At 47.0% G+C, this 25,064-nt stretch overlaps 1 protein-coding gene across 2 annotated transcripts in view; it reads right to left on the bottom strand.

Annotated features, from left to right (window-relative positions):
• LOC143776954 (aldo-keto reductase family 1 member C1-like) overlaps positions 1 to 12,738 on the bottom strand; it is a 31,470-nt gene extending 18,732 nt beyond the window's left edge. Inside the window, exons 1-6 of one of the 2 annotated variants that reach the window (XM_077266827.1) lie at positions 12,555 to 12,738; positions 12,206 to 12,379; positions 12,017 to 12,133; positions 11,839 to 11,916; positions 11,597 to 11,719; positions 11,241 to 11,350 (exon numbers count right to left, since the gene is read on the bottom strand). In XM_077266827.1, the coding sequence (XP_077122942.1) occupies positions 11,241 to 11,350; positions 11,597 to 11,719; positions 11,839 to 11,916; positions 12,017 to 12,133; positions 12,206 to 12,379; positions 12,555 to 12,719 (767 nt within the window). In that variant the 5' untranslated portion in view covers positions 12,720 to 12,738. The remainder of the gene's footprint in view (positions 1 to 11,240; positions 11,351 to 11,596; positions 11,720 to 11,838; positions 11,917 to 12,016; positions 12,134 to 12,205; positions 12,380 to 12,554) is intronic. The other variant, XM_077266828.1, reaches the window with a different exon arrangement.
• Between the last annotated feature and the right edge of the window lie 12,326 nt (positions 12,739 to 25,064).

Below are 25,064 nucleotides of genomic sequence, written 5' to 3'. Positions count from 1 at the left end.
GTGGACAGGCACACTTAGCGCTGCCCGTCTTCTGACATCATTTGGTGTCAGGCTGGCTGCGCCTGTGCGGCCGCGCTGGCCGAGAGCCCGCCTCGCAGTGTCTTCTGATTTAATCCCACTGGGGGCCTGGGATCCATGGACATGCGCAGTGCATATCTGAACCTCTCACTCCCCTCCCTATGGCTTCTTAAGACTGTGCGGTGTCACGGCCGTGGCATGCTATTAGGGACCAGCTGACACCGAACAGTCTGAAGAAGCCATAGGGAGATGAGTGAGAGGTGGAGGTTCAGATATGCACTGCGCATGTCCATGGATCCCAGGCCCCCAGTGGGATTAAATCAGAAGACACTGCGAGGCGGGCTCTCGGCCAGCGCGGCCGCACAGGCGCAGCCAGCCTGACACCAAATGATGCCAGAAGACGGGCAGCGCTAAGTGTGCCTGGCCACGGGATAACATAACAGCGCAGGCTCCGGGACGGAATCAAACAACGCTGATGAGCCGGGGCACGGCGCCGGGGGGGTAGGAATGACGGCTGTGCTGCGTCATATTACGAAGGAAAGTCCCACCTCCGGGACGGTTTTACGGTATCAGTGGACACATTTTATAAGTGTTAAGTTTTGCGTGTGCAAGGAGCAAAACCAAAATAGCTACCTTTTTCCTTGTGCAGCATTACTGCTGTACAAGGTGGCTCTTTCAGTAACAAACGCCTTGGGGGGGGGGGACAGATTCCCTTACATTTCAGTTGTTGTGTCAGCGTGGCGGTCGCATGACACATTGCCGGCTACACAGCTGGGGATCAGCTGACGTTACTGAAACCCAATAACACTGGGTCGTATGTTTTGACTGTGCAGACGGCACTTCTGAGCCTCAACTGGCGGTGTTGGAGCCCAGGAATTTAAGTTCAGGTGGTAGAAAGATGAACACAACAGGAGACCTGGATAACGTATACAGTGACCTAATTAGTTAATCAGGAGGAGGAGTGGCAAATTCATGCGAGATCCAGGCCTTGTTCATTTTCAGGAAAGTAAGCCGGTCAACGTTATCGGAGGATAGTCGCATGCGACGGTCAGTTAGTACACCACCTGCAGCACTAAAGACACGTTCCGATAATACACTGGCCGCAGGGCAAGACAGCACCTCCAATGCATACTGGCTTAGCTCTGGCCATGTATCCAGCTTTGAGACCCAAAACTTGAAAGGGGAAGAGCCGTCTGGGAGTACAGCAAGAGGGCAAGACATGTAGTCTGTCACCATCTGACGGAACCGTTGCCTCCTGCTGACTGGAGCCGTCTGTGATGGTGTAGACTTTTGTGGCGGGCACAGAAAACTGTGCCACAGTTCGGCCATACTGGTCTTGCCTTGGGCAGAGGCACTGCTTCTGCTCCCTCTTTGTGCAGAGCCTCCACCACTGCCTGGACGCACTGAGCTGCTTTGGAATGCACTAGCAGCACTTCTCTCAGTTGGAATGGAGAAGATGATGGAATTGACCAGTGTGTCTTGGTACTCCCGCATTTTTCGCTCCCGGTTCAACGGTGTGATGAGGCTTTCTACATTGTCCCGGTAGCGAGGATCGAGGAGGGTGAACACCCAATAATCAGACATGTTGAGAATGTGGGCGATGCGGCGGTCGTTTCTCAGGCACTGCAGCATGTAATCCACCATGTGCTGCAGACTGCCAACTGCCCAAGAAACGCTGTCCCCTGCTGGAGGCGTGATCTCTGCCCGCTCGTCATCACCCCACCCTCGCTGTACACACTGAGTACTGGACAATTGTGTAACTCCCTCCTCTGGACGGATGTCTTCCTCCTCCATTGACTCCTCCTCATCCTCCTCACAAACTGTCCCCTGCCTACGCGTTTGTGAGGAACCACGTGGCGCTGACTGTCCAGAAGATGATGGAAATGGTGAATCCTCATCCTCCACCTCTTCCACAACATCATCCCTTAGCGCTTGCAGTGATTTTTCAAGCAGGCAGATAAGGGGGACAGTCATGCTGACTAGTGCATCATCTGCACTCGCCATCCGCGTGGAATAATCAAAGGGACGCAAAACCTGGCAGACGTCATTCATAGTGGCCCACTCTGTGGTTGTGAAGTCTGTACGGCGCTGACTGCGACTTTTTTGCGCCTGAAGCAGCTGGTACTCCATTACAGCTTGCTGCTGCTCACACAACCGCTCCAACATATGTAACGTGGAATTCCACCTGGTAGGTAGGTCACATATGATGCGATGTTCTGGCAGGCGGTGTCGGCGCTGCAGAGCCGCAATGCGCGCTTTTGCCGTGCTGGAACGCCGCAAGTGAGCACACTCTAGGCGGACCTTGTGCAGCAGTGCATCAAGATCCGGATAGTCCCTCAAAAAGCTCTGCACGACCAAATTGAGCACATGTGCCAGACATGGGATGTGAGTGAGGTTGCCGAGGCCCAGAGCTGCCACCAGATTTCGGCCATTATCACACACTACCATGCCTGGCTGGAGATTCGCTGGCACAAACCACACATCGCTCTCCTGCTTGATGGCATTCCAGAGCTCCTGCGCTGTGTGGCTACGATTCCCCCAAAAAATTAATTTCAAGACGGCCTGTTGACGTTTGGCCACGGCTGTGCTCATGTCGGTCGTAACAGGTACACGTTCATCACGGGTCCATGTGGAGGTGGACTGTGACGGCTCCTGCAGCGATGATTCTGAGGAACTGGTGTAAGAGGAGGAGTCAATGCGTACAGAATGGATTCCTGCAATCCTTGGAGTGGGCAGGACACGTCCTGCGCCACTCGCACGGTCTGTACCTGGCTCAACCACATTAACCCAATGGGCAGTGAGGGAAAGGTATCGCCCCTGTCCATGTTGACTGGTCCACGCATCGGTGGTGAGGTGGACCTTGCTACTGACGGCGTTCAGTAGCGCGTGTTTTATGTGTCCCTCCACATGCTTGTGCAGGGCAGGGACGGCTTGCCTGCTGAAGTAAAAGCGGCTGGGCACATTGTACTGTGGGACTGCCAATGACATCAAGTCACGGAAGCTGTCAGTCTCCACCAGCCTGAATGACAGCATTTCCAGTGACAGAAGTTTGGCAATGCCTGCAGTCAGAGCCTGTGCTCGTGGGTGGTTTGACGAGAAAGGCCGCCTTTTCTCCCATGCCTGTACTACCGATGGCTGTAGACTGTGCTGGGAGTGTGTGGATGACTGGGAAAGTGGCGCTGCGGGTGGAATTACAGCGGGTCTCTGGACAACAGGGCCAGAGGTTCTTCCACGGCGATCCTGGGAGGAAGCCGAACCAGCTGCGTGTGAGCTAGAGGAAGAGGCAACACGAGCTGAAGAGGTGGTAGCTGCCGCTGTTGGTTGGCCTACCTCTTCAGTGTGTTTTTCTAACTCCGCCGGGTGCCTGTTGCGCACATGTTTCCACATGTTGGAGGTATTGAGGTTGCTGACATTTTTCCCTCTTTTGACTTTTTGATGACACACGTTGCATCTGACATAGCAAATGTCATCTGCAACTGTGTCAAAAAAGGACCAGGCACTGCAAGTCTTGGGAGCGCCCTTTTTGGCTTTTGGAAGAGACATGCTCCTAACGGGTGCCAAAGCGGAGGCTGCAGGATCCGCAGTCTTCCCCCTCCCTCTCCCTCTTTGGGCCGTACGGGGAATCTCTTCCTCAGAGCTGCTCCCACCACCTTCCTGTCCCTCACGCCAAGATGGGTCGAGGACCTCATCATCTACACTACCCTCTGCCCCCAACTGCTCCTCCTGGGTAGTCTCAGCAGCAGAGCACGCACCAGTAAGTGGCACCTGAGTGTCATCATCAGCTGATGCGGCCTGCGATGTGGTGACCGGAGCCACTGGCCCACCCGCCTCTTCAGAGGAAGACAGAAAAAGCTGTTGGGCATCACTGCACCCTGCCTCTTCTTCCATTTCTCCAATGCTGCTTGGCTGGCCCCCTGTTTCCAAGCCAAGAGATTCAGAGAACAGAAGTAGAGACGGCTCCTGTCCTGGGCTCTCTGTCTGCCTGGGCAATTTGGCAGGTGGTGAAGAGACAGATGGCTGCTCTCCAGTGCTCTGTGTCTGAGAGGATGTGGCACTAATGGAAGTTGATGCATTAGCTGCCATCCATCCGACAACAGCTTCAATTTGTTCTTCACGCAGCAGCGGTGTACGGCGCTCTGACACAAAGCTACGCATGAATGACTGTTGCCTGGTGAAAGTGGGTGCTGATGAGTCACCGGTGCCCGCAGCAGGCACAGAATCCCCACTTCCCCTCCCTGCTCCGCGACGGCTCCCACGCCCACGTGCCTTACTCACTGCCTTCTTCATCTTGGTTGACTGATAAAGATAAGCAGAAAAGTACTAACGGATTTGTGTGCTTATTCCTGAGCAACTCCTCCTAACAGGTATAAGAAACACTAATTTTCTAAAGTGTGGACTAGACTTTAATATGAGCTAATGTGGCCTACACAAATGTAAAGTGGTGTAACTGGTGTGTTTGGTGAACTTTATTATTTATTTATTTTTTGGGGGCTGAACTGACAACAGATAGAGCTGCAGTCACACGGAGACCGTGCAGACAGACGTAAACGGCGCTACAAGGCCCAAAAACCCTCCTCTACGTTATCCTATGTAGTGTTTTTCCACAAATTAGCTGGAGACGGGTGGAAAGACACTAATAGGATTTTTTTTGAAGAAATTAGCAGCAGACTACACTACTTGAAAAAAAATGAAAATTGATTTGGCGGTATGACGCAGTGAACAACCCTGAGCTGGAGACAACCAGGCTACGGCTGCTCACAGACTACAGGGCGAGCTGCAGTCACACGGAGACCGTGCAGACAGCCGTAAACGGCGCTGCAAGGCCAAAAAACCCTCCTCTACGTTATCCTATGTAGTGTTTTTCCACAAATTAGCTGGAGACGGGTGGAAAGACACTAATAGGATTTTTTTGAAGAAATTAGCAGCAGACTACACTACTTGAAAAAAAATGAAAATTGATTTGGCGGTATGACGCAGTGAACAACCCTGAGCTGCAGACAACCAGGCTACGGCTGCTCACAGACTACAGGGCGAGCTGCAGTCACACGGAGACCGTGCAGACAGCCGTAAACGGCGCTGCAAGGCCCAAAAACCCTCCTCTACTTTATCCTATGTAGTGTTTTTCCACAAATTAGCTGGAGACGGGTGGAAAGACACTAATAGGATTTTTTTGAAGAAATTAGCAGCAGACTACACTACTTGAAAAAAAAAAAAGAACAGTATGAGGCAATGAACCACCCTCCCTGAACTGAATACAACCAGCTATGGATGGCCTATGTGGCTGCACTCAGACTAGAGAGTGGGCTGCACTCACATGCACAAGTTGCAATCAGTGCTCAAATGTGTTGAAGGGTGAGTCCTTTACACATCCACGTTCGGGGAAGAGATATCCTATTAAGGGGTTTTTCACTTGCAATTCATCTTACGTGGTTTATTTGATAAAGTGCCCTTGCGGTCTCGGATATGTTGGGGAGACTACCCAACATATCCGAGACCGAATTTCTAAACATAAATCTACCATCAGGTGTGGCAGGACCCTTCTACCCGTTCCTGCCCACTTTATACAAAATAAACACAATGTGGCCCAACTCAGGTTTCAGATTATCGACCATGTACCTGCTTCTAGGAGGGGAGGTGATAGGATCAAGAAATTAAAGGAACGGGAATCCTATTGGATTCACACGTTGCAGACTTTATCCCCATATGGCTTAAACAGAGAGTATGAGGTCTCTTATTAATTGGTATTTTATAGGTTATGGCTAGTGAAAGGAGCCAGTGGATGGATTATCCATCCTCGCTTTTCTATATCTCACCTCTCTATGGATACTCGACCTCCAGTATAGTTTACTTTATTTTATCTTCTTTTACATATTACATTGTATACGGCCTATCTTCTATAGTCCACTATGGTTTAATAATCAAGAACTTTCCATGATGTAGTGTAAGCACAACATATATGAGTGTTGGTATAGGCATCTGTATGGTATTGTCACTGCATTTGTAACTAATTATCCCCCTTTTTTCCTGTTTTGTTACAGCCTTCGGGTGGAAATTAGAGTCCGGATCGGGTCTCTACTGCGCAGATGCGCACCCTCGGCTTTCATCGGCTGTTCGGGTTTTCTCGTCGCACGGCCGTCACTTGCACTCTCACCCGGAAGTATTTTTACTAGCGCGCGCACGGGCACAGCATAAAATGCCGGCCGCACATTAGACACACAATGCCTGCAGTAAAGCGGTTTTCCCCCCTTCGGGTGTCAGCATTTATATGGCGTCTCCACAAGACTAAGGTAATGGACCTGATTATCAAAAATGCGGCGGATTATAATATATTGCATTGAAGGTATTTGCACCTAACACGCAATCTGTTCCCATAGTGGGTCTTCTTATGCGGCTTCCTTTTGGGTTCCTTCTTATGAGTGCAAGTATGCGGACTGTGTCCATTTCATTTTTCTTTATCATTTATATTGTATTTCCTCAGAATTTGCATATTATATTACTTTATATAAGGGGTTTATAATTGGTTTCTTTGCCATGAGAATAGACACAGATGGATGTCTTAATATTATCGTATATAGCCACACTTTAATACAGGTTCACATGGACAGCGATTTCTACCTAGTTTTTGCTCCTCATGATGACTGGTTGAACCAGTTTACAGATAAATTACCTTAAAAACAAAATTGTTACATGATGCTTCTCCCTAGTGTGTATATAATATGAGATTATTGTCCTTTGACATTCAAAAGGTTAAAAAGGTGAATTTTGTGAAACTAACAAAACAAGGGGAGCATGTTGTATTATTCTGTATGATCTATGTTATGTTCACTTTTACTATTCTCACACATATGTTTTACATGTATTGCAGAGGGACCTTAGTTCTCTTGAGAAAGGCTTAATAGCCGAAACGTTGAGACACAAGGATATTGAGACGCTAAACATTTACTACCTCATACGGATTGTGATAATAACAATTTGGGAGATTCCTTCTGCTGTATTAATTATGAATGATTTAATGATTTCTTCTTTTTTGGAAATTCACTATATTCTTTTTACAAATAAAAGTGATTGAAGCATGAGAAATTGCTCTATTTTTGAGTAGTGTGCCGGAGTCTTTATAAAAGTATAGTATTTTTTCCTGAGCACCTATAGACTACTAGGATCCATATTCAGTGAGCACCTCCTGTACCAGTTAAAACACACACAGAGAGACCTTACAGATCACTGTGAAAACAGCGCTACAAGGCAAAAGCAAGGTGAATAGTAGGTGAACACAGCGGTTGCTAAATTAGCCTTTGGAAAGCACAAAGAAGCAAATCGCTATCTCTAAACTGTCCCTCAGTCAGCAAACAGCGTCCTGTCACTAACTGAATTCACAGCAGAGTGATCGCAAAATGGCGCCAGCGACTCTTAAACTGCATCATGACATCATTTCAGCAGACAATCACAGCCTTGCCAGTACTTTCATGCCCTCCATGCTAAACAGGATGTGCCCACACTTGGAATCATTCTCATTGGCTGAATTTCTGAATTTTGAATCTTGGAACTTCCGATTCCGGTATCCGATACGCGGCAAGTATCGGAATCCCGGTATCGGAATTCCGATACCGCAAGTATCGGCCGATACCCGATACTTGCGGTATCGGAATGCTCAACACTAATTCTCATGCATTGGAGCAGTATTATAGTAGTCATATTCTTGTACATAGGAGCAGTATTATAGTAGTTATATTCTTGTACATAGGGGCAGTATTATAGTAGTTATATTCTTGTACATAGGAGCAATATTATAGTAGTTATATTCTTGTACATAGGGGCAGTATTATAGTAGTTATATTCTTGTATATAGGGGCAGTATTATAGTAGTTATATTCTTGTACATAGGGGCAGTATTATAGTAGTTATATTCTTGTACATAGGGGCAGTATTATAGTAGTTATATTCTTGTACATAGGAGCAATATTATAGTAGTTATATTCTTTTACATAGGGGCAGTATTATAGTAGTTATATTCTTGTACATAGGGGCAGTATTATAGTAGTTATATTCTTGTATATAGGGGCAGTATTATAGTAGTTATATTCTCATGCATTGGAGCAGTATTATAGTAGTTATATTCTTGTACATAGGAGCAATATTATAGTAGTTATATTCTTGTACATAGGGGCAGTATTATAGTAGTTATATTCTTGTATATAGGGGCAGTATTATAGTAGTTATATTCTTGTACATAGGGGCAGTATTATAGTAGTTATATTCTTGTACATAGGGGCAGTATTATAGTAGTTATATTCTTGTACATAGGAGCAGTATTATAGTAGTTATATTCTTGTACATAGGGGCAGTATTATAGTAGTTATATTCTTGTACATAGGGGCAGTATTATAGTAGTTATATTCTTGTACATTGGAGCAGTATTATAGTAATTATATTCTTGTACATAGGGGCAGTATTATAGTAGTTATATTCTTATACATAGGGGCAGTATTATAGTAGTTATATTCTTGTACATAGGAGCAGTATTATAGTAATTATATTTTTGTACATAGGAGTAGTATTATAGTAGTTATATTCTTGTACATAGGGGCAGTATTATAGTAGTTATATTCTTATACATAGGGGCAGTATTATAGTAGTTATATTCTTGTACATTGGAGCAGTATTATAGTAGTTATATTCTTGTACATAGGCGCAGTATTATAGTAGTTATATTCTTGTACATAGGGGGCAGTATTATAGTAGTTATATTCTTGTACATAGGAGCAGTATTATAGTAGTTATATTCTTGTACATAGGGGGCAGTATTATAGTAGCTACATTCTTGTACATAGGGAGCAGCATTATAGTAGTTATATTCTTGTACATAGGGGCAGTATTATAGTAGTTATATTCTTGTACATAGGGGCAGTATTATAGCAGTTATATTCTTCTACATAGGGGCAGTATTATAGTAGCTATATTCTTGTACATAGGGAGCAGTATTATAGTAGTTATATTCTTGTACATAGGAGCAGTATTATAGTAGTTATATTCTTGTACATAGGCGCAGTATTATAGTAGTTATATTCTTGTACATAGGGGCAGTATTATAGTAGTTATATTCTTGTATATAGGGGAAGTATTATAGTAGTTATATTCTTGTACATAGGGGCAGTATTATAGTAATATTCTTGTACATAGGGGCAGTATTATAGTAGTTATATTCTTATACATAGGGGCAGTATTATAGTAGTTATATTCTTGTACATAGGAGCAGTATTATAGTAATTATATTTTTGTACATAGGAGTAGTATTATAGTAGTTATATTCTTGTACATAGGGGCAGTATTATAGTAGTTATATTCTTATACATAGGGGCAGTATTATAGTAGTTATATTCTTGTACATTGGAGCAGTATTATAGTAGTTATATTCTTGTACATAGGGGCAGTATTATAGTAGCTACATTCTTGTACATAGGGAGCAGTATTATAGTAGTTATATTCTTGTTCATAGGAGCAGTATTATAGTAATTATATTTTTGTACATAGGAGTAGTATTATAGTAGTTATATTCTTGTACATAGGGGCAGTATTATAGTAGTTATATTCTTGTACATAGGGGCAGTATTATAGTAATATTCTTGTACATAGGGGCAGTATTATAGTAGTTATATTCTTGTACATAGGGGCAGTATTATAGTAGTTATATTCTTCTACATAGGGGCAGTATTATAGTAGCTATATTCTTGTACATAGGGAGCAGTATTATAGTAGTTATATTCTTGTACATAGGAGCAGTATTATAGTAGTTATATTCTTGTACATAGGGAGCAGTATTATAGTAGTTATATTCTTGTACATAGGGGCAGTATTATAGTAGTTATATTCTTGTACATAGGGGAAGTATTATAGTAGTTATATTCTTTTACATAGGGGCAGTATTATAGTAATATTCTTGTACATAGGGGCAGTATTATAGTAGATATATTCTTATACATAGGGGCAGTATTATAATAGTTATATTCTTGTACATAGGAGCAGTATTATAGTAATTATATTTTTGTACATAGGAGTAGTATTATAGTAGTTATATTCTTGTACATAGGGGCAGTATTATAGTAGTTATATTATTATACATAAGGGCAGTATTATAGTAGTTATATTCTTGTACATTGGAGCAGTATTATAGTAGTTATATTCTTGTACATAGGGGCAGTATTATAGTAGCTACATTCTTGTACATAGGGAGCAGTATTATAGTAGTTATATTCTTGTTCATAGGAGCAGTATTATAGTAATTATATTTTTGTACATAGGAGTAGTATTATAGTAGTTATATTCTTGTACATAGGGGCAGTATTATAGTAGTTATATTCTTATACATAGGGGCAGTATTATAGTAGTTATATTCTTGTACATTGGAGCAGTATTATAGTAGTTATATTCTTGTACATAGGGGCAGTATTATAGTAGCTACGTTCTTGTACATAGGGAGCAGTATTATAGTAGTTATATTCTTGTACATAGGGGCAGTATTATAGTAGTTATATTCTTGTACATAGGGGCAGTATTATAGTAGTCATATTCTTCTACATAGGGGCAGTATTATAGTAGCTATATTCTTGTACATAGGGAGCAGTATTATAGTAGTTATATTCTTGTACATAGGAGCAGTATTATAGTAGTTATATTCTTGTACATAGGGAGCAGTATTATAGTAGTTATATTCTTGTACATAGGGGCAGTATTATAGTAGTTATATTCTTGTACATAGGGGAAGTATTATAGTAGTTATATTCTTGTACATTGGGGCAGTATTATAGTAATATTCTTGTACATTGGAGCAGTATTATAGTAGTTATATTCTTGTACATAGGGGCAGTATTATAGTAGCTACATTCTTGTACATAGGGAGCAGTATTATAGTAGTTATATTCTTGTACATAGGAGCAGTATTATAGTAGTTATATTCTTGCACATAGGGGCAGTATTATAGTAGCTACATTCTTGTACATAGGAGCAGTATTATAGTAGTTATATTTTTGTAGATAGGGGCAGTATTATAGTAGTTATATTCTTGTACATAGGAGCAGTATTATAGTAGTTATATTCTTGTACATAGGGGCAGTATTATAGTAGTTATATTCTTGTACATATGAGCAGTATTATAATAGTTATTTCCTTATAGTTGCCTTTTTTCTTGGACACCTTCACAAATAATAAACTAATATCCGTGTTCTTACCAGCCCTCTAATCTGCTGGACCCCAGTACACTGAATCCGACCAGCACGATATCATGAGATTTGCAGAACTCCAGTAATTTGCTCTGATTGAAGAATATGTGACATTCCACCTGTGCAGAGATATAATGGCTCATTACTATATATAACAATGCGGATAATATGACTTTTTTAAAGAACATTTCACTGTAAACAACATATTGATGAGAAAATATTACAGCAGTATGGCTGCTTATTTTCCAGAAACAGCACCACAACTGTCTATGGGTTATATCTGGCATTGCAATACCACACAACCTGTAAGGAAGATTGGCACTTTTTCTAATTTTTTAGGATATATATGTGTGACTGATATGTACCTGGTTGCACACTGGTTTGTACTTGAGTCCTGGCATGTTGAGAATCAGCTCCAGTTGCCGGCGGTTGAAATTGGAGACTCCGATGGATCGGACGAGGCCGGCGTCTCTGCACGCTTCCATAGCCTAGAGGTTATGGTAAGATAATTAGAGAGATGTTCCATCCGAAAATGGGAATCTTACCCCGTACGGTGGAGGAGAAGTCATTCTGCCTGAAGTCACCCATAATCTTTCATAAAACTTACCTTCCATGTTTCTCGGATATCTGTGTTATGAAAAACCAATTTCCCATTTTCGTCTCTGGGAAAGAGATCATCTCCGGGCTGAAGGGGGAAAGAAAAAAAAAGAGTTCACATATAATTAATGTCTTCTGCTCTGATCTGATTGGGAGCCACGGTGGATCCCACACACATATCCACAAACCTTAAACTCTACTGGGGAGTGGATCAGGAAGAGATCCATGTAATCCAGCTGCAGATTCTTCAGAGATTTCTCCAGCCCGAGTCGGACCCTTTCAGGAGTGTGGTTATTATTCCAAAGCTGCTGAATAAATTATAAACTCGTAATAGCTCGTCATCGACACCTAGTGAAAAGAATATTTTGATTGGTCACCTTCCCAGTGTAAAATATGTCTTCCCTCTTCACAGTCCCATCCGCAATCTTTGATCTAATGGCTTGGCCGACCTGGACCTCATTCCTGTATAAAAAGGCACAGTCGATGTGGCGGTATCCAGTGTCAATGGCGACCTTGGTGCACTCAACGACCAGTTCTTTGGTGTACTTAGCCTAATAAGATGCAATTTTTTATAAATCTTATTGTTTCCCTGTGGGGTAAATGGAACATGTTGTGATGGCACGGTGTCCCAAATAGGGAAACATTGCGGTGGCGAGAGACCTGCGGTAATGCCGCTTTGCTTTGGATTCAGTGGAGCAGCCGCTACTTTATGTCTGATGCACTCACCGTGTTCGCCCCAGTGCCAAATCCGATCACCGGCATTTTATTCCCATCGTTCAGCACCACGTAGGAGTCCGGCTTCAGAGCCATGGTGTAATGTGTCCCAGTGTCTCGCAGTGCACAAGGTGCTGCCTGTATTTTGTCTAGTGCTTCCCCAACCATACAGCTCATCCTGTAGGTTAGTGAAGGCGGACGCCTATTTGGCAGGGATTCTGCATTGCTTAGTAGCTACATAAACACGTGATGGGAAAAATGAAGTGAGATGTCACGGGGAAACTGCAGAAGGCTGTGTCTTCCTGATTGTTTAACAAGAAGTACTGTAAATAAGAAAAAAACCCATAAAGCATGAGATAATCTGCCTTTAAAGGGGAAAAGTTCCCTCCTGATCCCCTATAAGCATCATACTGGAACAACATGATCCAGTCCAATCAGACCGGATCACCAACCAGGATCACATGTGTCAATCATAAAGGATAAACTTTACTGTAATGATACCTGATAGAAGTTGAGTTCCTGCTGCTGCACATAGAAAATCTCGAACCATGTCCACTGCAGTCTCCCATTCTCCTCCAGCCGCAGTGGAGACTGCTCAGCAGAGACGTCGGTCCCAACATCTTGCTCTGGCAGATACTGTGCGCTTGGTTACTGCTGCCATTCCAGGCTTCTGCCTTTGTAGCCAGTACTGATCAGCGGCAAGCAGGCGTTTCAGGGACTAAGTCCTGCTTTTCCCATACTGAGCATGCCCACAGGACGACCTCTCATTGGAGGTCGGGGGTCACACGCTCAGGTCCTGTAGCAGCTCCCATTGGACCATTACGAAGGTCCTTGAGAGCTACAGCTATAAAAGGTTCTCATGGCCTCACGGCCATGCACTAATATTAACTTGATAACATGTGCGTGTATATGAATGTCAGTCGATGGATGAAAGCTCCTTAATCATTCCCATTCCTAGTGATGATGACTGCTCGCGAATAGTGGTAGCTACCTAGTGCCTGACAGTGCTACTTGCACACTTAGCACACGTTTCTGTGTCTATTCGCAATGCCCGCCTGTACGGCACTGTGATGAGGGAACAGCCACCATCTTGGATACGGGGCATACTAACAGAGATTGTCGTCACTCCATTTTGCCTCCTGGTCACAGATCTGCAGGGATGAGCGCTCCTGGCCTCCACCCTTTTCCCCTGGCTGAATAAAGTTCCTTTTAGTATGGTAATGGAATTAAGCTCAGTGTAGCAGGCAGAAGGTACTTCAAAGCTCAATGAGGAAGCCACAAAAGCAGGGGACAAGGAGGCACCTGGGGGCTCAATTAAAGCACGCATGTCAAGTGGCCACAAGATACACGTCTATTGTGGCCTTCCAGTCGAACCGTCCCCAACATGGAATCATGAATTATGGATGCATCGTCCGAGGTACAAGCTCATAAAAAATATCCTCATGACCCTGAGGAAATTGCGCATCTGACAATGCAACTCCCGGGTCCATTGGAGTTTTGGAACCTGAGATATAGAAATCAGCCTCCCACAGAAACCAAATTGGTCCAGGTTTGATCCCTATATGACTGGCAGAACAGACCTCATGCGCTGGTACCGCCCGTGTATTGATCCGATCACCCTGAGAGCAGTTATCCCATTTATTAGATATTGGAATAAGTCTTTCAGGGAAGCTGAGGGGTTGAGATTGCTAGCCCACCCAGTTACAGGGGGAGGGACACGGAAGGTTTAAGAGCTGAGGACACTTGGAGAGTGACACACACACAGAAGAAGATGACTAACTGAGGAACTACGAAAGAGGGCAGGCCAGTCAGAGGGGGGCAAGCACACGCTTTCTGGGGGTTGCCTGGCAACTAAGCTGTCTACCTGTGGAGCGTAGAGCCCCCCGAATTCCACAAGCGACCTTCAAACTGGTAAATTGACCTCCAGGTTTATACCTTTAAGCCTTGTATTATTCTTGTTATATTTTACTCTGACTGTAACTCTTGATATATTTTTACTGTATATTTCTTGTAATTACCTAGTGCGCCCTTAAGGCAATTAAATCATAAATTAATTTTGGGCTGATCCTTTTACTCTGATTGCGAATCTTAGAATACCCAGCGTGGATAACAGGGAAGTCTCACCGGCGGTCATTTGCTCTAGGTGCAGTTCCCTTATTGACCTGAGAGGCAAAGGGGGTGCTGGAGAGCTGTGCCTGGGTAGTTACGTCACGGATTGGTGACGTGGGAGGAACCGGGTTTCCTTCACATTGGTGGCAGCGGTGGGATCAGAGTAATAGTGTGCGTGGGACCCCCTACTCCCAGACACTAAAGACTACCAGCGGTAACTTTCACTACTGGGGGTCTTAAGGTCAGCCCAGCACTAGAAGGTCAGAGTGTAGATATAATAAGTTGTGTGCAAGGTCAGGGTTACAGCTGTGTCAGTAACCAGAGGTTCCAAAGATGGCGGATGGCACCAGGAGTGCGGTGAGGGCGCAGGCCAGTGCTATGGTCTATGAGGAGGTGGTGGTGGACGGTACCGATCCAGGCGAGGGGGAGCTCAGCCAGGACTCCCCAAGGAGCCAGCCACCCCTGCTTAGTCCTGCAAGGGTCTACCCACCACCTACCCGTCCCAGCCTGTCCACATCAGAGGCCCTTGTTGCAGCGGCAGTGGCACGTCTCGAGGCGGGTAATGAAGACGCCTATGTGAGACTCATGGCAGCTGCAGAGAAAGCAGCGGAGGCTGAGCGTGAAGAATGCCTTGAAGCAGTGGAGCATGCAGAGAAAGCAGCGGAGGCCGAGCGTGCAGAGCGCCGTGAACCAGCGGAGCAAGCAGAGACAGAGAGGGCAGCAGAGCGCCAGCACCGACTGGAGATGGCTCAACACGGGCTCCCGCTGGGCGCCCCAGCACCACCAGAGTTCAGGGCTTCCAAAGTCCGGGCCGAGGACTTCCCTCTGCTTGAGAAGGATGGAGACCTGGATTCCTTCTTGCTGGCCTTTGAAAGGACCTGCCTTCAACACCATCTGGCCCCGGATCAGTGGGCAAGATACCTGACCCCCTGTTTGAGGGGTAAGTCCCTGGAAGTTTTGGGGGACTTACCTGCCGGGGCAAAGCAGGACTACAGCAGCATCAAGCAGGCCCTGATCCAGCTCTACAACCTCACCCCGGAGTCCTACTGCCAGAAATTCTGGAGCCTGCAGCGGGGCCCAAAGGTCACCTGGACCGACCCCATGCGGGTGTTGCCGAGAGCGGCAGAGCACTGGACCTTGGGTCTACCACTCACTACCCGCCAGGAGGTCCAGGAACTGTTCGTAACAGAGCAGTTCTTGTAGAACTGCCCAGAGGACCTCCAGCAGTTCCTCCGTGACTGGAAACCAAAGGGGGCTTCTGCTACAGCCGCCCTGGCAGACGAGTATGCCAATAACAGGGCGCCTGAGCCAAAGAAGCCTGTCAGCAGCACCTGGAAAGGGGGTAAGCCCAATCCTGCCCCTGTTTCCCCAGCCCCCAGAGTGCAAGGGGTATACCCCCCTGCTGCCCTCTCCAGGCCAGGGGCAAAACCCAGACGTTCTCATCACTGCAACCAGCTGGGACACTTCAAGCCTGTATGTCCCCAGCGTCTTAAGGCCCCATCCCTGTCCCCGAAACCGTCCACTGTTTTATGTGTGGGAGGGGGTGGTGGGAGGTCCCTGGACAATTACCAACCCATCACTATCGGCCGCTCTGTGGTCATGGGACTGCAGGACACAGGCGCTGAACGAACCCTGGTACTTCCTGAGGTGGTGTCCCCTCAAGACTTGGTGCCGGGGAAAACCCTTTCCGTCTCCGGAATTGGAGGTGTGGAACCGGCACTGCCTGTCGCAAAGGTGTTTTTGGACTGGGGCATCGGGAGGGGAGTGCGGGAGGTGGGAGTAACATCAAATATTCCTGCTAATGTATTACCGATTTGGGGTGACTAGTGTCTCAGTATGTGGCCACTGAACCCCCAAGTTCAGCTCCCCAAGAATGTCATGACTCTACTGTGAATGTTGATGTGTTGAATGTGCCTCCAACAATGGGCGAGAGAGTGGAACCTAATGGTAATCCATACACTGGCACCACACACGGCTCACAGTGAGGACAGGTGAGGAGACTGTAGGGGAGAACTCAGAGGTGGAGGGAGGGGCTGCTATGGGCAGTGTAGGGCCCCTAAGTGAATCCAGCCTGCTGAGTCTAGGGCCCCTGCAGGAAGAGGAACAGGCCATGGGGGGAGGAGGCGTCCCGGGAGAGGAGCCACCAGGTAAGACCCCAGGGCAAGAGTTCTCCACACCCGGGATGTCAGGAGTGCAGGGAAGTCTGCCTGACCCGGCGACTTGGTCAGGGGCTGGGGGAAAGCAGGCGCTACCCGTGGGCACAGCGGTCGTGGCCGCTGTCACCAGGAGTGGGAGCGCTGGAGCCCAAGGAGCCTCGCAGAGGTCCAACGGCTTCCCCCTCTGACCAAGTGGCTGCCGAGTCAGACAGCGGCCAGGAGACAGATCCCGGGGAGCTGACAGCGGATATGGCAGTGTCGTCCATTCTTGCCACATCGAGTCAGGGATTTTAGGCAGCGTTGGAAGCTGACGCTAGCCTGAAAGCTCTCAAGGAGCAGGCGGCACAGCCTCCCGGGGAGTCAGACCGCGAGCGGGTGGTCTGGGATCAGGGACGGCTGTACCGGGTAATGGTCCAGCAGGGTTCACTGGAGGCGTTGCCCAGGGACCGAGAGTTAGTGGTACCCTATCCGTTCAGGGTGGAATTGTTGCGGATAGCACACGAGATTCCCATGGCCGGACACCTAGGGATCGCTAAAACCAGGGCCAGGCTAGCACAGCATTTCTACTGGCCTGGAATGAGGACCGAGGTAATTGCCTACTGCCGTTCGTGTGACACCTGTCAGAGGGTGGGGAAGGCGGGGCGGTGCCCCAAAGCCCCACTGGTAACTCTGCCCATCATTGAAGAGCCTTTCTCGAGGGTGGCTGTGGATCTCACTGCACCTCTGTCCACTCCCAGTCGCTCCGGAAAATGCTTCATATTAACAGTAGTGGACTATGCCACTCGGTACCCGGAGGCGGTAGCTTTGTCGTCCATTCGGGCTGACAAAGTGGCCACTGTCTTACTGGAAATCTTCTCCAGAGTGGGGTTTCCCCAGGAAATGCTCACTGACTGAGGGACCCAGTTCATGTCCAAGCTGATGGAGTCTCTCTGTAAGCAGATACAGGTGCAACATCTGGTAGCCAGCCAGTATCACCCACAGACCAATGGCCTGTGTGAGCAGTTCAATGGCACCTTAAAGCAGATACTTAAGATGTTGGTCGACTCCCACGGGAGAGACTGGGAGCGGTATCTCCCACACCTTCTATTTGCCTACCGGGAGATTCCACAGGCCTCAACTGGGTTCTCCACCTTTGACCTCCTGTATGGGTGAGTTGTATGGGGGCCCCTTGCCTTGATGAAGGAAGCATGGGAAGGAGATTTGGCCACCCCTGGAGTGTCAGCCATTGAGTATGTCGTGCACTTCCGGGACAGAATGATTGCCTTGACGCGGCTGGTGCGTGACAATATGGCCCAGGCCCAAGCTGACCAGAAGCGGTGGTACGACCAGAATGCTTGTGAGAGGACCTACTAGGTGGGTCAAAAGGTGTGGGTACTGGTCCCCATCCCACAAAACAAGCTTCAGGCGGCCTGGGAGGGTCCATACCTCGTGCACCAGCAGCTCAACGCCGTCACCTACCTCGTCACCCTGGACCATGCCTGTGGAAGGAGGAAGGCCTTCCACGTGAACTGTTATGATCCTTAGTGGTTTGAGGATCACAAATTGCTCCAGCTAAGTAACAAACATAGGACAAGCTCTAGGGAGGTGGCAAACTGGACTGACCGCAAATCTGAACCTATCCAAACACACTAGAAGTAGCCGGTGAACGTGCCTGAAAATCCTAGACGTCTCGAGCCAGCCTGAGGAACTAACTACCCCTAGAGAGAAAGAAAGACCTCTCTTGCCTCCAGAGAAATAATTCCCAAAGATATAGAAGCCCCCAACAGATAATAACGGTGAGGTAAGAGGAAGGCACATACACAGGATGAAAGCAGATTCAGCAAATGAGGCCCACTAATACTAGATAGCAGAAAATAGTAAAGGGGTCTGTGCGGTCAGTAAAAAATCCTTACAAAATATCCACACTGAGATTTCAAGAACCCCTGCACCAACTAATGGTGTGGGGGGAGAAACTCAGTCCCCTAGAGCAACCAGCAAGCGAGGAAATCACATTTTAGCAAGCTGGACAAGTAACATGATAAATGCTGATGATCAAAAATAAACAAACAAAAACTTAGCTTGTCTTGGAGAGACTGGGAGCAAGGTAGTCACCAGGAATCTGAAGAGCACTAAAAACATTGACAGCAGGCAAGGAACTGAGTATCCAGGTGAGCCAAATAGGAAACCAACCAAGGATAACGAACCAGCTGATGAAGCCAACCTGCAGAAAGACAACACTACACAGTACCGCTTGTGACCACCAGAGGGAGCCCAAAAACAGAGTTCACAACAGTACCCCCCCCTTGAGGAGGGGTCACCGAACCCTCATCAAGACCCCCAGGGCGATCAGGACGAGCTGCGTGGAAGGCGCAAACCAAATCGGCCGCATGAACATCAGAGGCGACAACCCAGGAATTATCCTCCTGACCATAGCCCTTCCACTTAACTAGATACTGAAGTCTCCGTCTAGAGATACGAGAATCCAAAATCTTCTCCACCACGTACTCCAATTCGCCCTCGACCAGCACCGGAGCAGGAGGCTCAACAGAAGGAACCACAGGTACCACATACCTCCGCAACAAAGACCTATGGAACACATTATGGATGGCAAACGATGCCGGGAGATCCAAACGAAAACACACCGGGTTAAGGATTTCCAAGATCTTATAAGGACCGATGAAGCGAGGCTTAAACTTAGGAGATGAGACCTTCATAGGAACATACCGAGAAGACAGCCACACCAAATCCCCAACACGAAGTCGGGGACCCACACCGCGGCGGCGGTTGGCAAAGCGCTGAGCCCTCTCCTGTGACAATTTCAGATTGTCCACCACATGGCTCCAAATCTGCTGCAACCTATCCACCACAGAATCCACCCCAGGACAGTCAGAAGACTCAACCTGACCCGAGGAAAAATGAGGATGGAAACCAGAATTGCAGAAAAAAGGCGAAACCAAGGTAGCAGAACTAGCCCGATTATTAAGGGCAAACTCGGCCAATGGCAAAAAAGTCACCCAATCATCCTGATCAGCAGAAACAAAACATCTCAAATAAGTCTCCAACGTCTGATTAGTTCGCTCAGTTTGGCCATTAGTCTGAGGATGGAAGGCCGACGAAAAAGACAAATCAATGCCCATCTTAGCACAAAAAGTTCGCCAAAACCTGGACACAAACTGGGATCCTCTATCAGACACAATATTTTCAGGAATGCCGTGCAAGCGAACCACATTCTGAAAAAATAGAGGAACCAAATCGGAGGAGGAAGGCAGCTTAGGCAAGGGCACCAAATGGACCATCCTGGAAAAACGATCACACACCACCCAGATGACAGACATTTTCTGAGATACTGGCAGATCCGAAATAAAATCCATGGAAATGTGCATCCAAGGCCTTTTCGGGAGAGGCAAAGGCAAAAGCAAACCGCTGGCACGAGAACAGCAAGGCTTAGCCCGAGCACAAATCCCACAAGACTGCACAAAGGAACGCACATCCCGCGACAAGGAAGGCCACCAGAAGGACCTAGCCACCAAATCTCTGGTACCAAAAATCCCAGGATGACCCGCCAGCACCGAAGAATGAACCTCGGAAATAACTCTGCTGGTCCATCTATCCGGGACAAACAGTCTCTCTGGTGGACAACGGTCAGGTCTATCCGCCTGAAACTTCTGCAGCACTCGTCGCAAATCTGGGGAAATGGCAGACAAAATCACTCCCTCTCTGATAATACCAGCCGGCTCCGAAACTCCCGGAGAGTCAGGCACAAAACTCCTAGAAAGTGCATCAGCTTTCACGTTCTTCGAACCAGGCAGGTATGAGACCACGAAGTTGAAACGGGAGAAAAACAACGACCAACGAGCCTGTCTAGGATTCAAGTGCTTGGCAGACTCGAGGTAAATCAGATTTTTGTGATCAGTCAGGACCACCACACGATGTTTAGCTCCTTCGAGCCAATGTCGCCACTCCTCAAATGCCCACTTCATAGCCAACAACTCCCGATTACCAACATCATAATTTCGCTCGGCAGGCGAAAACTTTCTTGAAAAGAAAGCACACGGCTTCATCACAGAGCCCTCAGAGCTTCTCTGCGACAAAACAGCCCCTGCTCCAATCTCGGAAGCATCAACCTCGACCTGGAAGGGGAGAGAGACATCTGGCTGACATAAGACTGGAGCTGAAGAAAACCGGTGCTTAAGCTCCCGAAAGGCCTCCACGGCCGCAGGAGACCAATTAGTCACATCAGAGCCCTTCTTGGTCAAATCCGTCAAAGGTTTAACCACGCCAGAAAAATTAGCGATGAAACGAAGGTAAAAATTAGCAAAACCCAATAACTTCTGAAGACTCTTAACAGACGGGGGCTGATTCCAGTCATGAATAGCCTGGACCTTGACTGGGTCCATCTCCACAGTAGAAGGAGAAAAAATAAAACCCAAAAAGGAGACCTTCTGTACTCCAAAGAGGCATTTTGAGCCCTTCACAAATAAAGCATTAGCACGCAGGACCTGAAACACCATCCTGACCTGCTTCACATGGGACTCCCAATCATCAGAAAAGACCAAAATGTCATCCAGATAAACAATCATAAATTTATCCAGATATTCTCGGAAAATGTCATGCATGAAGGACTGAAACACAGAAGGAGCATTAGAGAGTCCAAAAGGCATCACCAAGTACTCAAAATGGCCTTCGGGCGTATTAAATGCTGTTTTCCATTCATCTCCCTGCTTAATGCGCACAAGATTATACGCACCACGGAGATCTATCTTGGTGAACCAACTGGCACCCTTAATCCGAGCAAACAAATCAGACAATAATGGCAAAGGATACTGAAATTTGACTGTGATTTTATTCAGAAGGCGATAATCAATACACGGTCTCAAAGAACCGTCCTTCTTGGCCACAAAAAAGAATCCTGCACCAAGAGGGGAAGAGGATGGGCGAATATGTCCCTTCTCCAAAGACTCCTTTATATAACTCCGCATCGCGGCATGCTCTGGTATAGACAAATTAAAAAGTCGTCCCTTAGGAAATTTACTACCAGGAATTAAATTTGTAGCACAGTCACAATCCCTATGAGGAGGCAGGGCACTGGACCTGGGCTCATCAAGTACATCCTGGTAGTCAGACAAAAACTCAGGGACCTCAGAAGGAGTGGAAGAAGCAATAGACACCAATGGAGTATCGCCATGAATTCCCTGACAACCCCAACTAGACACAGACATAGCTTTCCAATCTAAAACTGCATTATGAGCCTGCAGCCATGGCAGACCCAAAACGACAACATCATGCAAATTATGCAGAACAAGAAAGCGAATCACCTCCTGATGAACGGGAGTCATGCACATGGTCATTTGCGTCCAATACTGACGTTTATTCTCAGCCAATGGCATAGCATGAATTCCCCTCAGAGGAATAGGAAATTCCAAAGGCTCCAGGACAAAACCACAGCGCCTGGCAAATGACAAATCCATCAGATTCAGGGCAGCACCCGAATCCACAAAGGCCATAACCGAGTAGGACGACAAAGAACAAATCAAAGTAACAGACAAAATAAATTTAGGCTGTATAGTGCCAATGGTGACAGGTTTAGCGATCTTTTTTAAGCGTAAAATCACAACCCATTTTGACGTCTATGACTTTGTCGCTCAATTCTGGTCAGAGTTCGATCACATTGAATAGACTCAGGTCTCTGTTCAGAAAACACCGCCAAAGGATGAGCAGATTTGCGCTCCCGCAAACGCCGATCAACCTGAATGGCTAAAGACATAGAATCACTCAGACTTGTAGGGGTGGGGAAACCCACCATAACATCCTTAATGGCTTCAGAAAGACCTTCTCTGAAATTTGCAGCCAGGGCACACTCATTCCATTGAGTAAGCACTGACCATTTCCGAAATTTTTGACAATACACCTCTGCTTCATCCTGCCCTTGAGAGAGGGCCAGCAACGCTTTTTCTGCCTGATTCTCAAGATTAGGCTCCTCATAAAGCAGTCCAAGAGCCAGAAAAAATGCATCCACATTAAGCAATGCAGGATCTCCTGGCGCCAGAGAGAAAGCCCAATCCTGAGGGTCGCCACGCAACAAGGAGATAACAATTTTTACTTGCTGAGCGGAATCACCAGAGGAACGAGGTCTCAGAGATAGAAATAACTTACAATTATTCTTAAAATTCTGAAACCTAGATCTATCTCCAGAAAACAACTCAGGAATGGGTATCTTTGGTTCTGACATAGGGCTATGAATAACAAAATCCTGAATACTTTGCACCCGTGCAGCAAGATGATCCACACTAGAAGTCAGAGTCTGAACATCCATGTCTGCAGCAGAGCTCAAAACCACTCAGAGTTCAAGGGGATGAAAGAAGCTAGACAAACTGCAGCACAAAAAAAAAAAAAGTACTCAGGTCTTCTTTTAATCCCACTTCTGCGATGCATTAAACACTTTTGGCCTGCTATACTGTTATGATCCTTAGTGGTTTGAGGATCACAAATTGCTCCAGCTAAGTAACAAACATAGGACAAGCTCTAGGGAGGTTGCAAACTGGACTGACCGCAAATCTGAACCTATCCAAACACACTAGAAGTAGCCGGTGAACGTGCCTGAAAATCCTAGACGTCTCGAGCCAGCCTGAGGAACTAACTACCCCTAGAGAGAAAGAAAGACCTCTCTTGCCTCCAGAGAAATAATTCCCAAAGATATAGAAGCCCCCAACAGATAATAACGGTGAGGTAAGAGGAAGGCACATACCCAGGATGAAAGCAGATTCAGCAAATGAGGCCCACTAATACTAGATAGCAGAAAATAGTAAAGGGGTCTGTGCGGTCAGTAAAAAACCCTTACAAAATATCCACACTGAGATTTCAAGAACCCCTGCACCAACTAACGGTGTGGGGGGAGAAACTCAGTCCCCTAGAGCAACCAGCAAGCGAGGAAATCACATTTTAGCAAGCTGGACAAGTAACATGATAAATGCTGATGATCAAAAATAAACAAACAAAAACTTAGCTTGTCTTGGAGAGACTGGGAGCAAGGTAGTCACCAGGAATCTGAAGAGCACTGAAAACATTGACAGCAGGCAAGGAACTGAGTATCCAGGTGAGCCAAATAGGAAACCAACCAAGGATAACGAACCAGCTGATGAAGCCAACCTGCAGAAAGACAACACTACACAGTACCGCTTGTGACCACCAGAGGGAGCCCAAAAACAGAGTTCACAACAGTGAACATGATGAAGGCACATCATGAGTGGGAGGATTGAGCCCACCCAGTGTGCAACCTCCCCGAGGAAGGTGAGGTAGAAACCCTCCTGGATCTGCTCACCCAAGCCAAGGTGGGTGGATCCATCGAGGATGTGGGGGTTGACCACCAGCTCTAGGAGGACCAGCGTTCACAGCTGGGGGTCACCCTACACCCCTTTTGGGGGCTGTTTAGCAGCCTGCCTGGAAGGACTGAGGCAGCGGTCCAAGAGATGGACACCGGCAATCACCCCCTGATCCGCGTTCAGCATATCGGGTCTCTCTCGAGGTGCAGCAGCACATGCACCAAGAGATAGATGAGATGCTGAAGCTGGGGGTGATCCTAGCATCCAACAGCACATGGGCTTCGCCTGTAGTCCTCGTCCCTAAAAAGGACCAAACTACGCGGTTCTGCGTGGACTACCAGGGGCTCAACGCTGTGATGGTCACCGATGCTTACCCAATGCCGCACATCGATGACCTGCTCGATCAGCTGGCCGGGGCCAAGTACCTGACCATTATGGATCTGAGCAGGGGATATTGGCAGATTCCCCTGACCCCTAAGGCTCAGGAACGCTCTGCCTTTATCACCCCATTTGGACTGTATGAGTCCACTGTGATGCCCTTCAGCATGAAGAATGCCCCTGCCACTTTTCAGCGGATGGTCAACACGCTGTTCGAGGGACTGGAAGGGTATGCGGCCGTGTACCTGGATGACATTGCCATCTTCAGTCCCACCTGGGAGGATCACCTACAGCACCTGGCGCAGGTTTTAGGGTGGATCCAGAGAGCAGGGTTGACCATTAAGCTGGAAAAGTGCCAGCTGGGTATGAGTGAGGTCCACTACCTGGGACACCAGGTAGGTGGGGGAGCTCTGAAGCCAGAGCCCAGGAAGGTGGATACCATCACCTCCTGGCCCTCCCCCAGGACCAAGAAGCAGGTGATGTCCTTCTTGGGGACTGCCGGGTACTATAGGAGGTTTGTTCCACACTATAGCACCCTGGCCAATCCCCTGACGGACCTCACCAAGAAGAAGCTGCCCGTA

Source organism: Ranitomeya variabilis, chromosome 5, assembly GCF_051348905.1.
Source record: "Ranitomeya variabilis isolate aRanVar5 chromosome 5, aRanVar5.hap1, whole genome shotgun sequence".
In the NCBI taxonomy this organism is placed as follows: domain Eukaryota; kingdom Metazoa; phylum Chordata; class Amphibia; order Anura; family Dendrobatidae; genus Ranitomeya; species Ranitomeya variabilis.
Note: the sequence above shows the minus strand (reverse complement) of the source record. Positions and strands in the feature narration are given on the sequence as shown.